This window comes from Myxocyprinus asiaticus, chromosome 26 (genome assembly GCF_019703515.2).
Source record: "Myxocyprinus asiaticus isolate MX2 ecotype Aquarium Trade chromosome 26, UBuf_Myxa_2, whole genome shotgun sequence".
Lineage (NCBI taxonomy): Eukaryota > Metazoa > Chordata > Actinopteri > Cypriniformes > Catostomidae > Myxocyprinus > Myxocyprinus asiaticus.
The window spans coordinates 25,071,442-25,091,108 of NC_059369.1; the positions used below are offsets into that span (position 1 = coordinate 25,071,442).

General features: G+C 38.1%; 1 protein-coding gene across 1 annotated transcript in view; it reads left to right on the forward strand.

The window, feature by feature from the left end:
• LOC127417088 (capping protein, Arp2/3 and myosin-I linker protein 2-like) overlaps nucleotides 1-19,667 on the forward strand; it is a 52,048-nt gene that overhangs the window by 15,920 nt on the left and 16,461 nt on the right. Inside the window, 6 exon segments of the mRNA XM_051656809.1 lie at nucleotides 913-1,026; nucleotides 1,394-1,566; nucleotides 3,799-3,886; nucleotides 4,002-4,061; nucleotides 5,057-5,123; nucleotides 7,947-8,341. Coding sequence (XP_051512769.1) covers nucleotides 913-1,026; nucleotides 1,394-1,566; nucleotides 3,799-3,886; nucleotides 4,002-4,061; nucleotides 5,057-5,123; nucleotides 7,947-8,341 — 897 coding nt within the window.

The following is a 19,667-nucleotide window of genomic DNA, read 5'->3' on the forward strand; positions in this document are numbered from 1 at the left end:
CAGAATCTCTCCAGATCCTTCAAATTCTGAGGTCCATGTTGGTGGTCTCTCCTCTTCAGTCCACCCCGCAGGTATTATATGGGGTTCAGGTCAGGGGACTGGAATTGCCATGGCAGAACCTTGATTTTGTGGTCAGTGAACCATTTTTTGTGTTGATTTTGAAGTTTGTTTTGGATCATTGTCCTGCTGGAAGATCCAACCACGGCCCATTTTAAACTTTCTGGCAGAGGCAGTCAGGTTTTTATCTGTTGGTATTTGATAGAGTCCATGATGCCATGTGTCCGAATGAAATGTTCAGGACCTCCAGCCCCACAATGTTAAAAATCTACCACCATATTTAACCGTGGGCATGAGGTACTTTTCCTTATAGCTACCTCTCTGTGTGCGCCAAACCCATCCCTGGTGTTTGCTGCCAAAAAGCTATATTTTTGTTTTATCTGACCATAGAACCCGGTCCCATTTGAAGTTCCAGTAGTGTCTGGCAAACTGAAGATGTTTGAGTTTGTTGTTGAATGAGAGTAGAGGCTTTTTGTCTTGAAACCCTTCCAAACATATTGTGGTGATGTAGGTGACTTCTGATTGTAGTTTTGGAGACTTTCTGACCCCAAGACCCAAATAATTTCTATAATTCTGTAATTTCTAGGGGTGCCAATAATTGTGACAAACGTGTTTTGGAGAAAAATATTTAATTATGAGATCCCCCCCCCCAGCCTTCATTGCTCATATTTACCAAGAGTGCCAATATTTTTGACCACAACTATATAACATGATCCATCTGAATCAGAAAATATCCAAAACTTTTACATATTTGCTATGCAGTTTTTTTTTTGTTTAACATTTCCTTGGCAATATAATATTGTTCTATACTAAGTGAATAATCTACTGATTTTAGACACTGTCCTTGCTCCTCAGTCTTTTGCAGGGCTCCATGAGTTGGGGAGGGCGCCCTCTAGTGGTTACATGTTAAAATACATTCTTAACGACACTGCTAAAGCCATCAGGAGTGGGATCACTGGGCAGATCCAGGTAAAATTGAATAATGTTTTACGGGAGTGTCTATGTATACCACACACTCGGTTTTGATGTCCAAAATAACTATTTACTTTGCTGATGTAGTGTTTGCTATGTAATAAGAATTAACAATTGAGAATCTTGCTGGAGGCCATTCTTGTAGGGTAATATTTATGAATTAAGCAGGCTTTTTTTTATTTCTTTTTTTATCTAAAGCGACCTACAGTGAATTCAAGGCACATGTTTTATCAGTATGTGTTTACTGGGAATTTGCCAGGAATTGGCATTGCTAGTTCCATGTGTTACCAGATGAGCTATAGGAATTGTACAAGTAAATTAAATGGTATTAGAAATCAGGTTTTTTTTTGTGTGTGCTGTTCAGGAACTGGCAACGGCAGTGCTGCAGTCTGCCCAGTCGACCTGCCCCAAAGTTGTCCAGAGGTCAAGTGTCAGCGAACAGCTGGCAGATAGCGTGGCCAAGAAAACCCGTCAGGCGGCACACTTTATTCAGAACACCATGCAAGAGGCAGAGAAGAGCATCAGGAACAAACTCAGGTGTACATGACCATTGCATTTGGCTAATTTCTGACCTGGGAGAGGTGGATAATAATCTCTAAATATGACATAGTTTTTAGTACAGGAACCAAACTTTGTGACTTTGTCAAGACAATCAAAATACACTTCACAAAATATTTTCAGATAGATTTTAATAATTTTTAGGGAGATAAAACAATTTAAAACAAATTATTGCTTTGATTGTGGTTGTGGGTCAGTTTTGATCCAGGCAACAACTATGGATTTTCACATGATATTATGATTTTTTTATTTTTATTTTACATCTATGAATTAGATTTTTCTTTGAGATACTTTTCGTATATTTAGCCATTTTCCTATATCCTCACACACACTTTTTTTTTATCTTTCATTGCGACTGCATCCAGTTTACAAACATGCATACACACACATACCTGGGGTCTGTACCATAAAGCAAGCTGAACAAACTCAGGGTTACAAGATTGGTTTCGGCAAAAACAAAGCAATCCAATCAGGCTTCATTGGTACCATGACACCGCTAATCAACTTTCTCTGTCAACTCAGGCTTCAATCCTGAGTTTAAGATTAGTACACGCACACGTGCACATGAATGAGTGACGTTTGTAGCAAATAACCAATCGCGTGAAGCATGGACAGAGAGAAAGAGAGCAATTCCCTTCTTGCAAGAGTGTCAGCGGGATTTATCTTTCCACTGGAGACCGATCATTATAAAAATATAAAAGATTTAAACACATTTAAACAGAACAACAAGAGATTGTTATAAAAATAAGAAAAACAAAACTGCATTTACACTGCACAAGACATCACCATGAAATCATGAAGAATTAAAACACATGATTTACAGAGCACAAGGGGATCATTTTACAAGAACGAAGAAGTGAAAGACATTTACACAGCAAGAAGAAATACTGCAGCTGGTGTGAGAGCTCAAGAGGACTGCTGGGAACAAATTCTGAATGTGATAAAAACATAAAACAGCTGATATATTGATGCTTAAGTGAATTCATATAGGTCCACAACAAGAATACACAAGCTTATTCATTTTAAAAGCGTAAAAACTGTATTTAAAAATATAAAAGCTTTTATATTTATTTAAATTGAAAGCTTAATATCATTTAATGCTATTACTAATTAATATAGGCTACTATAGAATAGTTAAAAAGTGAGCACTTGGAATACTGTATGCAATAATAAGACTTATTTGTTCTTTTTAAAGCGGTGTTTTGTGTACTGCTCACATTGAATTTCTCATGAAATACTGTATGTTGATCTCTAGTCCATGAATAGTCTATAGAAAGTCTGTTTCTATAGCAATCTTATAGCGTAATTAAGCTTTTAATATTTTGTACTATTGGAAAGTTTTATATTAATCCATCTTACTAGCTGATTTTTTTTTTTAGATAGCCTAATATTCTGTAATGTTTATATTTAATATTTTCATAGATATTTTATAGCTGTAGTAGGTAAATGGAAAACAATTATAGTTTATTTTAATAAAATACAAGACAACATCTGCTGAAAATCTATATTTAAATAATTTATCATGAATAGTTGATTTTGTGGATTCTAAGATTTTTTTTTTTCTGTAAGGTGTGCTCTAAGAGACACGAGGGAATGACTTTATTGTGTCAGAGATGTCGCTTTCTTCACAGCTGATTGGTTCAGTATCTGTTAGCGTATCTGCAAGTGACCTGTTACCAAGAACAAAACCTGTCAAAATTGACCTGCTAATTCAAAGGGTGTGTGCAGATTCTGAAGGCAATAGGAGGGAAAACATGCAGTACATCTAAAAATAAAGTGTGTAATATCTGTGCCACTTGGGTCATGAAAAGAGAATTGCAAAATTAATGATTGTTTTTAAACATGTTTAAACACTCCCCTCATCTACCATTGGTCAGAGTCCAACCCCAAACTCCCGCCATAGGTTGAGCCAGTGTTGCTGTGTTGAATTGGTTGGGATGCTCAAACAAACAGAGCAGTTTTGATATGCTACACTTTTTGGGGAAAACATCCTACATATGGCCTACTTATTATAGTTGTCTGCATATTAAGCTGGGATAGGAAAAACTATTTTCAGTGAGACATTTCAATGTTAAATTCTTGAAACCTTAAAAGATTTTTCACAGAATAGAGTATTGTGCTTGTCCTTTCATGAGCTAAATAACTAATTATTCCTTAATCCTGAATAATAATTTTCATTACTTTGTGCTTATCTTTCTCTCTTTTTCTCAGTGAACTGAAACTGTCCATCAGCGTGTCTCTGGTGGAAAGTATAATTGATGAAGTTCTCCGGGACTTGTCAGTGGCTCAGGAAAAACTGGTGAGTGTATTCATTCATGAATGTACGTATTAAGCAGATGAGAATAGTGTGTGTGTGTGTGTGTGTATGTGTGTGTACTTGTGTGACATGTAACATGTATCTCCTCTGCTCTCAGGACAAGCACATGAGGGACACTCACCTCAGAGTGATGGAGCATGAATTCCACACAGATGATGTGAGGCCAGAGCACATCTGCTCTACTCTTACATTCTGCTATACTTACTCACCACTCCTTCCCTTGTATCTTTTTTTACACAGAAGAATAAATTAGTAAATTTTATATTGAAGCGTTAACACACATGCTAGAGTAGCTTATTGCTTTTGTAAAATGGAGACAAATAATATATTGCATTAACCTAACTGTAGGCTGTTCAACATAGCTTGGTGTATTAATATGCAGTGGGGTCCGAGACCAGAAAGTCTGAGACCAATAGTGAAAATTCGGTATATATATATACTTTATTTATTTATTTATTTTTTGTATTATTATTATTTTTTTTTATCCCCTTTTCTCCCAATTTGGAATGTCCAATTCCCACTACTTAGTAGGTCCTCATGGTGGCGCGGCTACTCACTTCAATCTGGGTGGTGGAGGACAAGTCTCAGTTGCCTCCATTTCTGAGACAGTCAATACGCACATCTTTTCACGTGGCTCGTTGTGCATGACACCGCGGAGACTCACAGCATGTGGAGGCTCATGCTACTATCCGCGATCCACACACAACTACCCAGAAAACAAATGTTTCATTACAAATTATATTATAAGTATAACAATCTGAGTGATAAGTTTAACTGAAAAATGTACATTAATTTCAGAATTTCATTGTATTTGCATTGTCTCGGTTTGCTTTAATGAGAGCATACACTCATGCTGGACTCCTTAGGTTTGTGCAAAACTTGATGATTCATGTTAACCCAGAATGATTTGAGAAAGTACAAAAGAGCATCTTGTTTAAATCTAAAATTTTGTTTAAATCCAGGTTTGAATGGAAAAAAATTCCAGATTTTCAATGTGGGCTCAATTACTTTCCTACCAGAGCAGCTTACAAGATGTTTACTTTCATCAAATCAGTCTTTCATGTCCTGTTTAAGTATGATGTTTGAGGTTAGTTATATGTACAGCTGTATATTAAGATGGTAATGTTTTTTTCTCTCTGCCTATGTCCTTAGTACATCCCCGTCATCTGGAGAAGCAGCTTCCACTCGTGTGGCATCCGTCCCGCCCCCTCCATCAAAAGTAGGTCTTGTTGCTTGTTGAAAAAGTTTCACTTCTTGCCCTCTGTCAAATGCTGTGCCTCTCCTGAATCAAATTTCATTGGATGTAGCTTACATACTGGTGATATCATAGCTGGGCATTACTGGCAAAATGATTGGTTGTAACAAACCTTCGTACCACGCACCACAGCTGTGTGGTCATGTTCAGATCTTTTTAATTATGCAACCATCAATGATATCAGAACAGCAGGGGTCAGAGGGTTGTTGATGCTCTTATCTTAGCTAAAACCAAGATGATATTTAAAGAGTAAACTAACAGTAAATTGTTGGATAGATCTCTTTCAGCCATATAGCTCAAATCATTTACTTCAGCATGCTTTGGCATCGGCCAAATCAGATTTAGTGGTAGCCCAAAGTGTGTCTGTGTGTCTGGAATAGCTCACCCCAAAATGAAAATTTTGTCATTTACTGACCCTCATGCCATTCCAAACCTGCATGACTTTCTTTCTTCCATGTACCACAAAAGGACATTATGCTCCTTTTCCACACAATGAAAGCACAAAGCGTCCAGTTTATATAGTGTCCAGAATCTTACCCTCTACAAGCCCGTAGCTCACAAAATTTTATTTACACTTGTGTATATTCACACTTGCCATGTTGCACCAGGTTTCACGTCAATTAAACCAACTGCCATTAGTTCTGTTTCAGATTTTCACTGAATATCAACTTAAATTCCAGGCGCAAGAGTCACTTTTATAGTGTTATTACGGTGCTTTTTGACATTTTTGGAGCTTGACAGTGCCCCACCCTATTCATTTAAGGTATGGATGAAAGCTGCATCAACATTCAACACTTCTCCTTTTTTGTTCCACAGAAGAAAGAAAGTAATGCGGGTTTGGAACAACATGAGTGAGTAAATGATGACAGAATTACAATTTTTGGGTGAACTAGTCTGACTTCCAAAAAATGATGCAGCATTCTTTTCTTTAATTACAGAAATCTGGTGAGTTAACCTGACCTCTTGTGCTGATGTGTGAGATTGTGTGTGTGTTTGTGATGCAGTAGTGCTACAGTGTGACACTAAGAGCTTGCTTTTTTCTTTGAAATATTGTCTGTGAGAGCGGGATCCCCCCTCATGGGATTTCCCCTCCCAGTCTAATTGCTCATCTCTCTGTGTGCTGCGAGTCGGAGAGAGAGAGAGAAAGAGGGGGTTGTTGGATTTGGGAGGTCACACCCTTTCTTTAGACTATATATAATGAGCTGTGTAACACACTGCTGGCAGCAGCTAACTGGAGCATAGCCCCACTGAGCCCCACAGACAGAGGGAAGGGGCTGCCCGCTTACAACCATGACACAGCCCCTCCCCCGGTCCTCCACCTTCCTCTTCCTCGCCTCGGCTCTTTTGTGTATACCTGTCCTGTCATCTCAGATCTATCACTCTTTTTTTTTCTTATTCTGTCCTTTTCATTGTTACTTATGTGTATATGAAGTGTGCTGTGTGAGTTTCACGAAACCTGTCAAGAACATGTCCAGAGTCATATTTCACCTCAAAACCAAAAGAAAAACAAAAATAATTATGTTTGCATTAAAAAAAAGAAGCCTGTTATGATGACCATTGTGACTTTATTTTCATGTCAATTAAGAACATTTCCCCCCAATTCAATGCAAAATAATAATAATAATAATAATAATAATAATGTATTATTTCAATTGTAAAGTCTTTATACACCATGGTAGCATTTGTGGTGCTGCCTTTAATTTATGCTCATTTAAATAAAAACATTGTATATGGTGTGTTTTACAGTAAGTCAGTAAAATAAAATACAGAAATAAAAACATAAAGAGAATCTCCTTTGAGAAAAATGGGAATCACAAGAAAGAAGGAAAGACAGACGGAGACTTGAGGGAAAATTTAAGGGGGAAATGTAATTAACTGTCATAAAAATAATGGCAAAGCATAATGTCAAAGCAATTGTTTGCTCCGACATTATTTACTCAGAAAAGGTTAGTTACTGATTTTATCCCTCTAAAATAATGTTAACACACATTGTTTATGTCTTGGGGCTATATTTTTGAAGCAGTGAGTATTTTAACATTTATGGATTGGCCCCATTTACTTCCATTGTAAGTGCCTCACTGGAACCCAAATTTTGCTTTTTTTTAAAGTAAATAAGGGACGAGTTGAAACAAATATTTGTGGTAATCAATATTATGCCACAAATGCTGTTGATTGAGCTTAACTTGTATTGAACCTGGAATATTCCTTTAACTGTCATGAAAATAATGTCAGCGCAAAAACACTATATTACAGAAATTAAGATATATCGAGAATCACCATTGAGATTTATGGAAATGACAAAAAAAGCAAAACATCTGGAGACTTTGGGAATCTGGGAAATTTAAGGGGGATATGTGCTTAATTGTCATGAACATAATGTCACAATGCAAAAAGTCTTCATGGTTTTAAATGTTCTTCATAGGCTAAATAATGATTTATGATTTTGGGGTGAAATGTGACCTGAACTGATTTCCATGAGGTCCATTGCTGGTCTGTGTCTGTCATGTGAAATTCCTGAATTTCCACTGTCCAGTTATCCTTGTCTCTGGTTTAATCTTCATTTTCCTGTTTTTTTTTTCCACTTCTAATCATTCAATCATTCTCTCTTATCCTCTGCCTTATATCTGCATACCCATCTTCCTCTTTCTCCATCTTCTTTCTCTGACTATCCCTGTCCATTTCCTCTCTCTATACAGATACACATATTATACAGGATTGGATGGCACCCCTCCCTCACTGTCTCTCTCTGTTGTCCCTTATTTCCTTCCTCTCACTCTCTCTCTGCAGGTTTGTTAGATGTGGAAGGCGAACAGCAGGCGCGTGCGGCTACACATCCCCAGCAGGACGTAGAGGAGCAAGGAGGGGGAGGGCCTCAGGTCTCCAGGGTAGGAACGGAGGAGAGGAGGCGGGCCCTGTCATTGTCATTGGCGAAGGGGCTGTCAGTCATGTCGGCAGGGCAGCTGAAGCCAGGAAGCCCCTCCTACCGAGGGAGAGAGGCGGATGCTGTTGCTGTTCCCACTGCTGCTGCTGCCGCTCTTAGCAACAGAGAGCCCCGGTGCTCGGAGCCCGCACCTCCTCAGCCCCCTATGGACCTGCCCATCGAAGGCCACACACTGAGGCACTACACCCGCTCCAGGCCCCGACCCAACCGCCAGAACAGGCAGCCTCCCAGCAAGCAGCAGGTAAGACAGGGCTACGGGCGTACGGGAGGTTCGGCAACCCAGAAGAAAGGAGCACTTGAGAGGGGTGGAATGAATGTGAGAGGAGCTGGCTGAGAGAGATGGGGATGCTGGTGACAGAGAGAATGGGAGAGAAAGATAGGGGGAGGGAGAAACGGAGGCTGCTTTCTGATGGCAGTGCTCAGGTTGGTTCATCCGCTGCAACACAGGCTGTGTCAGAGGCTTGCAGCACCTTAAGGCTCTCTCTCGCTCTCCCTGCCCATCTCCTTCACTTCACCCTCTCATTTTTATCCTTTATCTCATTTATAATGCTCCAAGATGTGGCAAGAGACACATGGAGAAAGGGTGATGCTGTGGTGGGTTGTGAATTTTTGGGTGTGTATCCTCTATTGCCATTTTCGAAGGCAGTGTATGTGTTTGTGATTCTCAGCTGGGCGGTCTGTGTATGTATGCTGTCAGAATGGGGCACAGTCTCTGTCCAGTGGTTATGGACGGCTGTGCTTGGTGTGACTGCTGTAGCATCTTAATTATTAATGTTTCTAGATAAAGGAGGGTTTCTCTCTCTCTCTCTCTTTAGTTTTTTCTTTCCTCCTTCTGTCATTAGGAATGGAGGATCCCTCTGTTTGTGGCATTCCACAGTGTAGTGCCAGGGTGTGGGATAGAAATCGTTTATTCACCATCTGTGTGTGTGTGAGGTCTGTATGTTTATGTTCATTCTTGTCAGTAACTGGTATGTCGTACAGATCACCTGGTGTAGCATGACATCTATGAGTGTTTAACAGGAGAAACTGATTGATGTGTGTGTGTGTTATGTATGAGACATTTGGCTCTGTGTGAATGAGATGTGATGTTTAGGTTAGTGTTTGACAGTCTGTATAATTCTGCCACTGATGCTGCAATGGCTGTGTGTGGTTGCACTAGCATACACGCATCTTCTGCGATTCTATTCAGCCCGTTCTCTCTTTCGTATGGATGCTTGTGAAATATTACATACTCACTGCAGTGTCTTCATTATGTGTGTGAGACAGAAAGAAAGATAGAGAGATAAGAAAGGTGGAGTAATATTTGAACATCCTGGTATCCTGTAAATGGTCACTTGGTAAATAGTTGCCATAGCGATGGGTTTTATGGTGTTGTGAATTGTGATGCTCACACTCATGCCTGTACACTATTGTGTGTCCAATGTGCTCTTATGGCATGTGGCCTGATAATTGTTGTAAATCGCCATAGTGTGTTTGTCTATTAGTTCATGATGCTGATAAGAATGGCACTGTGACCTCATAATTGGATTTTGTGTTCCATTGTGATTGTGGCAATTCTGTGTGATTGTCAGGTATTTATTTATAGATATGTTGATAGCTACACTTTCAAGTCATTTGAACAATATTTTGATTTATTGACACAGAACTACCATAGAGTATTTATCTCTATTTGGCCAAATTTACCTATTTATGTGTAGTTCTGTTACAGAAAAGTACTGTGGCATACCATGGTAAAAAGGTGGTATAAAAATGGTATTTTGATACATTTTGATTACCGTATTCATTTACCATGGTATTTACATGGTTCTCCATCATGATAGTTTCCAAAACATGGTATATTATTAGGGATGGGATTCGTAAGGATTTTAATGATTCTGGTCCGATTCGGATTCCTCTTACCAATTACGATTCCTTAAAGGTTTCATTAACAGTTCTTACTTTTCAGGAGGAAATATTTGGATTATTCAATTTGTATTACATGTACTGCCCAGCAGTCTGCTGCCAAATTATGAGATTCATTTCAGATTTCAACAAATCAGATATTACAAATCAGAGGTAAATTTCTTGCTAAATTCTTGCTAAAGCCATGTTTACATAGACTTTTTAGAGGCATCAATGCAATCTCTACTGTAACTATATATTTAATACAAATTCTAAGCATACAAAATATGTGCTAAAAACATGTTTCAGTCATATATATAATATATATATATATATATATATATATATATATATATATATATATATATATAGATAGATAGATAGATAGATAGATAGATAGATACACACACACTGGTGGCCAAAAGTTTGGAATAATGTACAGGAAAGAAATTGGTACTTTTATTCACCAAAGTGGTATTCAACTGATCACAATGTATAGTCAGGACATTAATAACATGAAAAATCACTATTACAATTACTATAACTTCTTAAACTACTTCAAAGAGTTCTCATCAAAAAATCCTCCATGTTTTTCAGATCAGCTTTGCAGATCCTTGGCATTCTAGCTGTCAGTTTGTCCAGATACTCAGGTGACATTTCACCCCACGCTTCCTGTAGCACTTGCCATAGATGTGGCTGTCTTGTCGGGCACTTCTCACGCACCTTACAGTCTAGCTGATCCCACAAAAGCTCAATGGGGTTAAGATCCATAACACTCTTTTCCAATTATCTGTTGTCCAATGTCTGTTTCTTTGCCCACTCTAACCTTTTCTTTTTGTTTTTCTGATTCAAATGTGGCTTTTTCTTTGCAATTCTTCCCATAATGCCTGCACCCCTGAGTCTTCTCTGTACTGTTGTACATGAAACTGGTGTTGAGCGGGTAGAATTCAATGAAGCTGTCAGCTGAGGACATGTGAGGTGTCTGTTTTTCAACTAGAGACTCTGATGTACTTATCCTCTTGTTTAGTTGTACATCTGGCCTTCCACATCTCTTTCTGTCCTTGTTAAGATACAGTTGTCCTTTGTCTTTGAAGACTGTAGTGTACATCTTTGTATGAAATCTTCAGTTTTTTGGCAATTTCAAGCATTGTATAGCCTTCATTCCTCAAAACAATGATTGACTGACGAGAAAGCTGTTCTTTTTTTTGTTGTTGCCATTTTTGACCTAATATTGATCCTAAGACATGCCAGTCTATTGCATACTGTTGCAACTCAAAAACAAACACAAAGACAATGTTAAGCTTCATTTAATGAACCAAATAGCTTTCAACTGTGTTTGATATAATGGCAAGTGATTTTCTAGTACCAAATGATCAATTTAGCATGATTACTCAAGGATAAGGTGTTGGAGTGATGACTGCTGGAAATGGGGCCTGTCTAGATTTGATCAAAAATGACTTTTTTCAAATAATGATGGTGCTGTTTTTTACATCAGTAATGTCCTGACTATACTTTGTGATCAGTTGAAGGCCACTTTGGTGAATAAAAGTATCAATTTCCTTTCAAAAAAGCTAAATCTGTACATTATTCCAAACATTTGGCTGCCAGTGTGTGTGTGTGTGTGTGTGTGTGTGTATATATATATATATATATATAGATAGATAGAGAGATAGATAGATATTATAAAACAAATCTTGCCTATCTTTAACTACACATTGTCATATGAACAACCAGTCAGTAACATTTCCTGAAGTGTCAGAAGCCTTAAGTACAACATTACACTGCAACATTTCTTATTTCATTTCGAGCTGGACATGACGGAAGTCAGATTCACTCAAAAGAATTGACTCATAAGAGTCAATCATTTGGGGATCGGACTACAATGTTCGTGCTGTGTGTTTCACGCTGTAGATTTAAAAGTGTCATTTGTTCTGGAACCGCACTACACTCTTTGTACTGTTAATTCAAAAGAACTGACTTATAAGAGTCATTCGTTCATGAATTGAACTACACTGATAATGCTGTAGTTCTCAATAATCAATTTTAATTAGCCTAGCATGGTACAAATCATGGGCAGTTAGTAATGTGTGGTTTGTAAATCATAGGATGTTCTGTTTGTTGAGGCATCATTTGATAACCATTTATGTGACTATATTGTTTTGTGATATCATTGTCCGTGTAAAAGAATTTAAGCTGTTTTTGTGTGTGTGTGTGTGTGTGTGTGTGTGTGTTGTCATGATAACCGGTGTGTGTGATAATGGTAGTTGTCATGGCTACCTGTTGGAAAATACCAGTTGCTATGACAGTTATTGAAGTTGGTATCCTCACACAATCAGACTCAAAGACAGAGGCTATCATATACAGATACAATCAATGATATTATCTTTATACAGGATACATTGTATCCATGGCTGTGTGTGTGTGTGTGTGTGTGTGTGTGTGTGAGAGAGAGAGAGAGAGAGAGAGAGAGAGAGAGAGACAGTGGAAGGGGGAGGGTGCCTTACTTACAGAGGTGTCGTGATTACCTGTGTCATTCATGTATTGTTGTAAAGATGTTATTCATGTTAACGGTTAAAAGTGTGTGTGTGTGGCATACTAATCTGTAATTTGGGGACAAACATGCTAAATATGCTAAATATGTAATAAATTAAGCTAAATATGACAAAAGTTCCCTTCAGTGACAATTGAAATTTGTTTTGATATCATTTATAAATATAGTAATTAGTGTTTTTATTTTAATTCTAAAAATGATAAAAGTTATGAGTTAGGGTGTGTGTTAGGGGAGTCTATAGTAGTATAATAAGGATAATTAGCAGTAGAAGTCTAGTTTATGTCCCCATTTAGAAAGCCAAATAAGCTTGTGTGTATTTTTGAGGTCATTGTGCAGTCAGGCAGGGCAGAGACTCTGCACAGTTTGGCGCCACTGTTATCACAGAGATGGGCACAGAGGGGTGAAAAAACTACAGTTGTTTTGTCAGATCACCTGAAAGTGTGTGTGTGTGTTTATCAGTATATGTTCATTCCTATATATCTGTGCGATCTGTTGGCAAGGGTGTGTGTACATATTGTGTGGTGGTGATACTCCTTGGCTGGTAAAATCCAATGACAGGTGGTGCCTCAGTGAGAAGCTTGTGTGACTATAGAAGAGATGATGCCAGGATGGTCTAAAGTGTGTGTGTGTGTGTGTGTATGTCTCTCTCGCTCTCCATTTTTTTTATACGTTAAAATTTTTATACTCAACTGCCTTTATGATGGCTGCATAAGCATTTCTTTATTACCTCCCCCTCACCAATATCACACCCCCATCACACATACAGTGGGGTTCAAAAGTCCACATTGAAAATCTGTGATTAAAAATTTAATTTTAACATGGAAACAAACAGAAAGTGCAACATGATCACACGTGAAGTCTGCATGATGTTTCCGATAGTTTCGGAACCCTAGGATCAGTGACTGTATGTCGACATGCAGCATTCTTATCAGACATGTTTGCAGTGGTTTCGATGTGTTTTCTTTTCCACCTGGCGCGATTGGCAGCGTGTCACATCAGCAGCGTGGGAGACTAGGGTTCAAAGCCAGGCAGCAACCACATCTGAGTAATCAATGATGAGCATGATTTGGAGGTTTCACTTTTCCCTCTAACATTATTTTTTTACTCCACTAATGGTTAAGGTAAGGTTTGGATTTGAGTTGGGGTGTAGAATCTATAAATATATGCTTTTCTCTTCATTGTATAACGTCCTGTAAAGCTGAAAATGACTTGCTTCACTACTAGCTTTTGGCGACCTCTCACACATGCCCATATGCCCTACAACACTTACCGCTTTGGCCATTGGGGGCAGTGTTTCGAAATTTCAGTCAACGTATACCGAATTTGATGAAAGAAAAGTCGATTTACTCTTTCCGATTTCACTGTGAGATCAGGCTGGAAAGTTTTAGGATTTGGGGGGAAAAATTAAGCATTGTGATGTATAATAAATATTCAATATTATGTTTCTAAAAGTACATTCTTGCCTTCTTGTGGACTCAATCGACTTCTTCATCCACCTAAGAAAAAAGAATGTGGTTGTAAAGTTGTTGAATCTTCACATCGCAGCACATTTTAAAACTCACATAGATGCATTCTACATTCTCTCGTCCTTCCAAGTTCGCTCATTCAAGGTAGTTCGGTAAGACAGAATTTCACGAGAACGCAAGTCTATTCTTTGCGTTCTTAGCATAGAGAAACACCCAATGAAGCTCACAAGATGTTCTTTGGAACATTTTCAAATCATGCTGGGATTACAGGGATCATCAGGATTTGCTGAAACTTATGGAGTCCATGCCAACCTGAGTGTATGCTGACATAAAAGGAAAATATGGAAAAACCAAATACAAAGTCATTCTTAAGTCATGTTTAATTTTTCAACTTTTACTCAAATGAATATGCTGATATATAATTTGTAAAGAAAACAAAACTGTATTAAATTATATAAATGTAAAACAGTAGCATTTTCACAAGTGGTCTCAGACTTTTGGACCCCACTGTATACACACAGCTCTATTACAGAAGGATGCCCATGAAATCTACATTTTTGTAATGGTGATTTTATGATCTGGATCACCTAAATAATTAAAAAGATATTGATTCTTGTTATGATTAAGACTTAGATGTGGATCTGTTCCTTATTCAAAGCTGTCATATATGACGTCAGAACAAAAGACCCAGAATATAGCGCACAAGTCGTATGAACCACTTATATGGTTCTCTTACATTCTTTTAAAGCTAGTAAGCTTTAGTTCCCATTCATTGTAATTGCATGGAAAAGAGGGACCAGTACATTATTCAGAATGTCTCATTTTGTGTTCCATGGGAGAAAGAATGTCAGATGGGTTTGGAATGACATAAGGGTGACAGATTTTTCTTTAATCACTCTGAAGTGCAGTACTGCCTAGCATAGAGCTTATAGCTGTTCCACCATAGACATTCAGACTGGGGCCTGTGGAAATTCAGCATCACTGTCTCAACCTGACACATTTAGACAGGCCTGTTCCAGCTCATATCATAACGCTGGTCTCAGTTCACAGAGTTTAACTTTAAGGTAAAGTCTCCTTTCCTGCAAACTGCACAGAGTCACTGTTGGCGTGAGAAAGAACATGGTGTCTCTCCTTATCTCTCCTGCTTTCTGCCCATATTTATTCACAATGATGTACACAGAGTCATGAGTAATGACATTTAAGTCTGATATCTTTGATCAGTGTGTCAGCTTTCTACTTTAACGCTGATCCAGGAAGAGCACCATCAGAGCCATACGTGTCACATTTACAGGAGCAGTCTCAAATCAGATGTGATCCCAGATGTTTATGACTTTCTTTGTTCTGCAGAAAGAAGATTTTTAGAAGAGTATCTCTGCTCTGTAGGTCCATACAATGCAATTAAATGGTGACCAAAACTTTGAAGCTCCAAAAAGCCCTTAAAGGCAGCATAAAAGTAATCCATAAGACTCCAATGGATTAATTTGTATTTTCCTAAGCAATCTAATAGATTTTGGGTGAGAACAGACCAAAATGTAACTCCTTTTACACTGTACATCTTGCCATCGCAGTTTAAACAATGGAGTCCTATGGATTACTTTTATGCTGCCTTTATGGAGCTTCAAAGTTTTGGTCACTGATCACTTGCATTGTATGGACCAACAGAGCTGAAATATTCTTCTAAAGATCTTTGTTTGTGTTCTGCAGAATAAAGAAAGTCATACAAATGTTTTTCTTCAAAAGTCATGAGGGTGAGTAAATAATGAGAGAATGTTTGTTAAAGGGATAGTTCACCATCAATGAAAATTCTGTCATCATTTATTCACCCTCATGTTGTTCCAAACCTGTTTTACTTTCTTCCATGGAACACAAAAGGATATGTTAGACAGAATCTCAGCCTCAGTCACCATTCTCTTTCACTGCACAGAAAACAAGATGTAATGAAAGTGAATGGTGACTAAGACTGTCTCTTTTTGTGTTTCTTGGAAGAAAGAAAGTCAAACGGGTTTGGAAAAATATGAAGATGAGTAAATTATGATATAATGTTCATTTAAGGGTGAACTTTCCCTTTAACTTATCAGGTATTATCAGGCAATATCTTTTTGTTGCACAATGGAGTTTTGATTGCAAATTACAAATTAATGGCATGATTTAAGTGTAAAAGCCTGTTTATGAAATAATTCACAATTAGTGATGTAATAATTCATTTGTACCTTTATGTGGAACTATATAAACTCTGGATATCTTATTTAGACATTTAACAAACCCAGCAGGCCAAGTTAACACACAGGCTTTGTTTTCTGTTATTAATATGTAATTATGCATGAGCTGTATGGTTTCGCCATTCATGCAGCTTGTTTTGTAGGAGAATATGATTGTGTGTTATTAAGATGTGTGGGAAACACCTCTCCCTTCTGCCTCCACACACAACGTGCCTTATCTCCTCCTCTTTTTGAAGATGGAGTGATGAGTGCGTTGCTTTCTCATTGGCCGAGAGGTGCTTAATGATTTATAATCCGTTTGTCATGCGGCGTGCAGTCCCTCATTTGCATATGGTTGCTATAGCTCTGCAGTGGTCTCTCTCAATCTCCATCCTTCTCTCTTTCTCATCCTGCAGTACCCGAACTGCCCGAAGGCCTCGCAGTCTGTGCAGCAGCAGAAAACAGGCAAAACACACAGGCTGGGCACCCTGTGTTTTTGTGTTGAATCGTACGCTGCTGATCTGGCACAGTTTTATAATAAACATGAAACCTAAATTGACACCATTTACTTCCTTAATACATGTTCCTGGTCCAATTGTGAATGATTCATCTGTGCATGTTATTCCAAAGATAATGTTTGTCTTTACAATTTTCATCAAAATGTAATAACATACTCCGCCTTTTAAACGACTCTACTTTTTGGCTGACATCACCAATACCTATTATTTCACAACCCCTCCCCTCCAGCCTCCTGTCTCATAAAGACTTTTCAATCTCCAATAAATTCCCTTCCCAAAAAGCCTCCAAAGACACACACAAGAAATGATGCAGAACTCTTTTCTCTATTTCTAGTTTCCTGGTTTTTCTGTTTCTTTAGATATATAGTTCTTTCTGCACCACTAGTGATACCAAACAGAATAAAAAAAATAAATAAAAAAAATCATTGTTCGTTCAAACAGGTATCAAAATGCAATCCCATGCTCTGCCTCTAAAACAGCTTTCCTTTTTGGCTGACATGACAAATCCCTCTTATTTTTCAGTCCATCCCTTTCCAACCACCAGACACATACAGACTACTTTTCATGACACAATCAATTTCCGATGGATAAAGTCCCACCCTACATTTTTTCTTTCTCTGAATGTTCTGTTTCACTTGGAAATACATCACATTAAAGAAATAAAATGGGTTGTGAATGCCACTTGATGTTAACTTTAAGGTCTAGCACTATTTGCAAGTTTGTGCAGAACACAAACAAAGATTTTTAGAAGAATAGCTCAGCTTAGCAGGTCCATACAATGCAAGTGAATGGTGACCAAAACTTTTAACTTTTCCTTTATTACTTTACATTTTGGTCTGTTCTCACCCAAAACCAATTGGATCACTTTAGAAGACATGGATTTAACTAATGGAGTGTTATGGATTACTTTTATGTGGCATTTATGTGCTTTTTGGAGCTTTACATTTTTGGTCACCATTCACTTGTATTGTATGGACCTACAGAGTTCAAATATTCTTCTAAAAATCTTTGTTTGTGTTCTGCAGAAGAAAGAATGTCATACACATCTGGGATGGCATGAGGGCGAGTAAACGATGAGAGAATTTATTTTTTTGAAGGGGGTGAACTATTCATTTAAGACCTGAACCCTCACAAAAGTACTAATACAAACATACGTTTTTGAACACTCTGTAGTGATGTTCCGCAGTGCTATTTATGTCATTAATTTAGATTAACGATTGCCATCATGAAAATCATTTTGCTCACTTATCACATTGTGGTGTAATTTCATTAAAGCTCTGTTAAGAATGTTTTTGTTTTTTTAGCTCAGGACTGGTTTATCTCACAACAGAAAGCCTCCATATCTGCTATTATTATATTATTACTGTGGCTACATGACAGATATACCAGTCACCACTGATGAGCAATCACACTCTCATTGTCCATGTTTAAGTGTGTGTGAGTGTGTGATTAGGCTGTATCTGAGGGGCGTAATTATATTAGGCTGTGGGGGGTGGGGGACTGAGCAAAAAATTAAGGTAGGGTTTGGCTGTCTCTTGGGACAGCATAAGAAATTGTACCTGAAGACAGCTCTATGGCAAACAGAAAACCTGCCTTGACTTGTAACACAGCCTTTATAATGCCATGTATGTGTTTTACTCTCTATGTATGTGCTTGAACAGGACAAAAACACTAGCATAAACTCAAATGTGCTTAACCAACCCGATCTCATGAAAAGTCATACATAATTTATGAGTTGGCTATTTCATATGGTCTCATACGATGTTGTTCGTATAAACTTGTACGACTTCATCACGTGCAAATTCCCGGATGTCTAATGCGGAAGTAAGCGTGAGTTCCCCGCATGAAGCGTTAAGGACATACTTATTAATATTATGCCCTAACCACTTATCTAAACTTAACCAATCAGTAGAGTGTGTAAACATGATAGGAAGATGTTGTGAGTGAAAGAAGCAAATAATTGTCACATATTAAATGGAAACGATGTCCAGCGACGTCACTAGCTGTAGTGAAAGTCGTAGGAATTCAAACGAGTGCAGTCACACGATATCATACGAATTAGACAAATTAAGAAAAGTCATACAAATCCTGACGATTTCGCCATGAGAGTGTGTTGGCTTAACAGCTCACCCCATGGACTCACACTATAGTGATAGCGAGATAGTATGCACAACAGGACTTACACAAGATCAACTTGTTTCTGGATCAACACTCTTTGTTTGTTGCATTAGAATCAGCATATTTAGGGTTTTATAAAACCAATCAAAACCCAAACCCTAGCCTCAGACAACACACCCACAGACACATACAGGTGCATCTCAATAAATTAGAATGTCGTGGAAAAGTTCATTTATTTCAGTAATTCAACTCAAATTGTGAAACTCGTGTATTTAATAAATTCAATGCACACAGACTGAAGTAGTTTAAGTCTTTGGTTCTTTTAATTGTGATGATTTTGGCTCACATTTAACAAAAACCCACCAATTCACTATCTCAAAAAATTAGAATATGGTGACATGCCAATCAGCTAATCAACTCAAAACACCTGCAAAGGTTTCCTGAGCCTTCAAAATGGTCTCTCAGTTTGGTTCACTAGGCTACACAATCATGGGGAAGACTGCTGATCTGACAGTTGTCCAGAAGACAATCATTGACACCCTTCACAAGGAGGGTAAGCCACAAACATTCATTGCCAAAGAAGCTGGCTGTTCACAGAGTGCTGTATCCAAGCATGTTAACAGAAAGTTGAGTGGAAGGAAAAAGTGTGGAAGAAAAAGATGCACAACCAACCGAGAGAACCGCAGCCGTATGATTGTCAAGCAAAATCGATTCAAGAATTTGGGTGAACTTCACAAGGAATGGATTGAGGCTGGGGTCAAGGCATCAAGAGCCACCACACACAGACATGTCAAGGAATTTGGCTACAGTTGTCATATTCCTCTTGTTAAGCCAC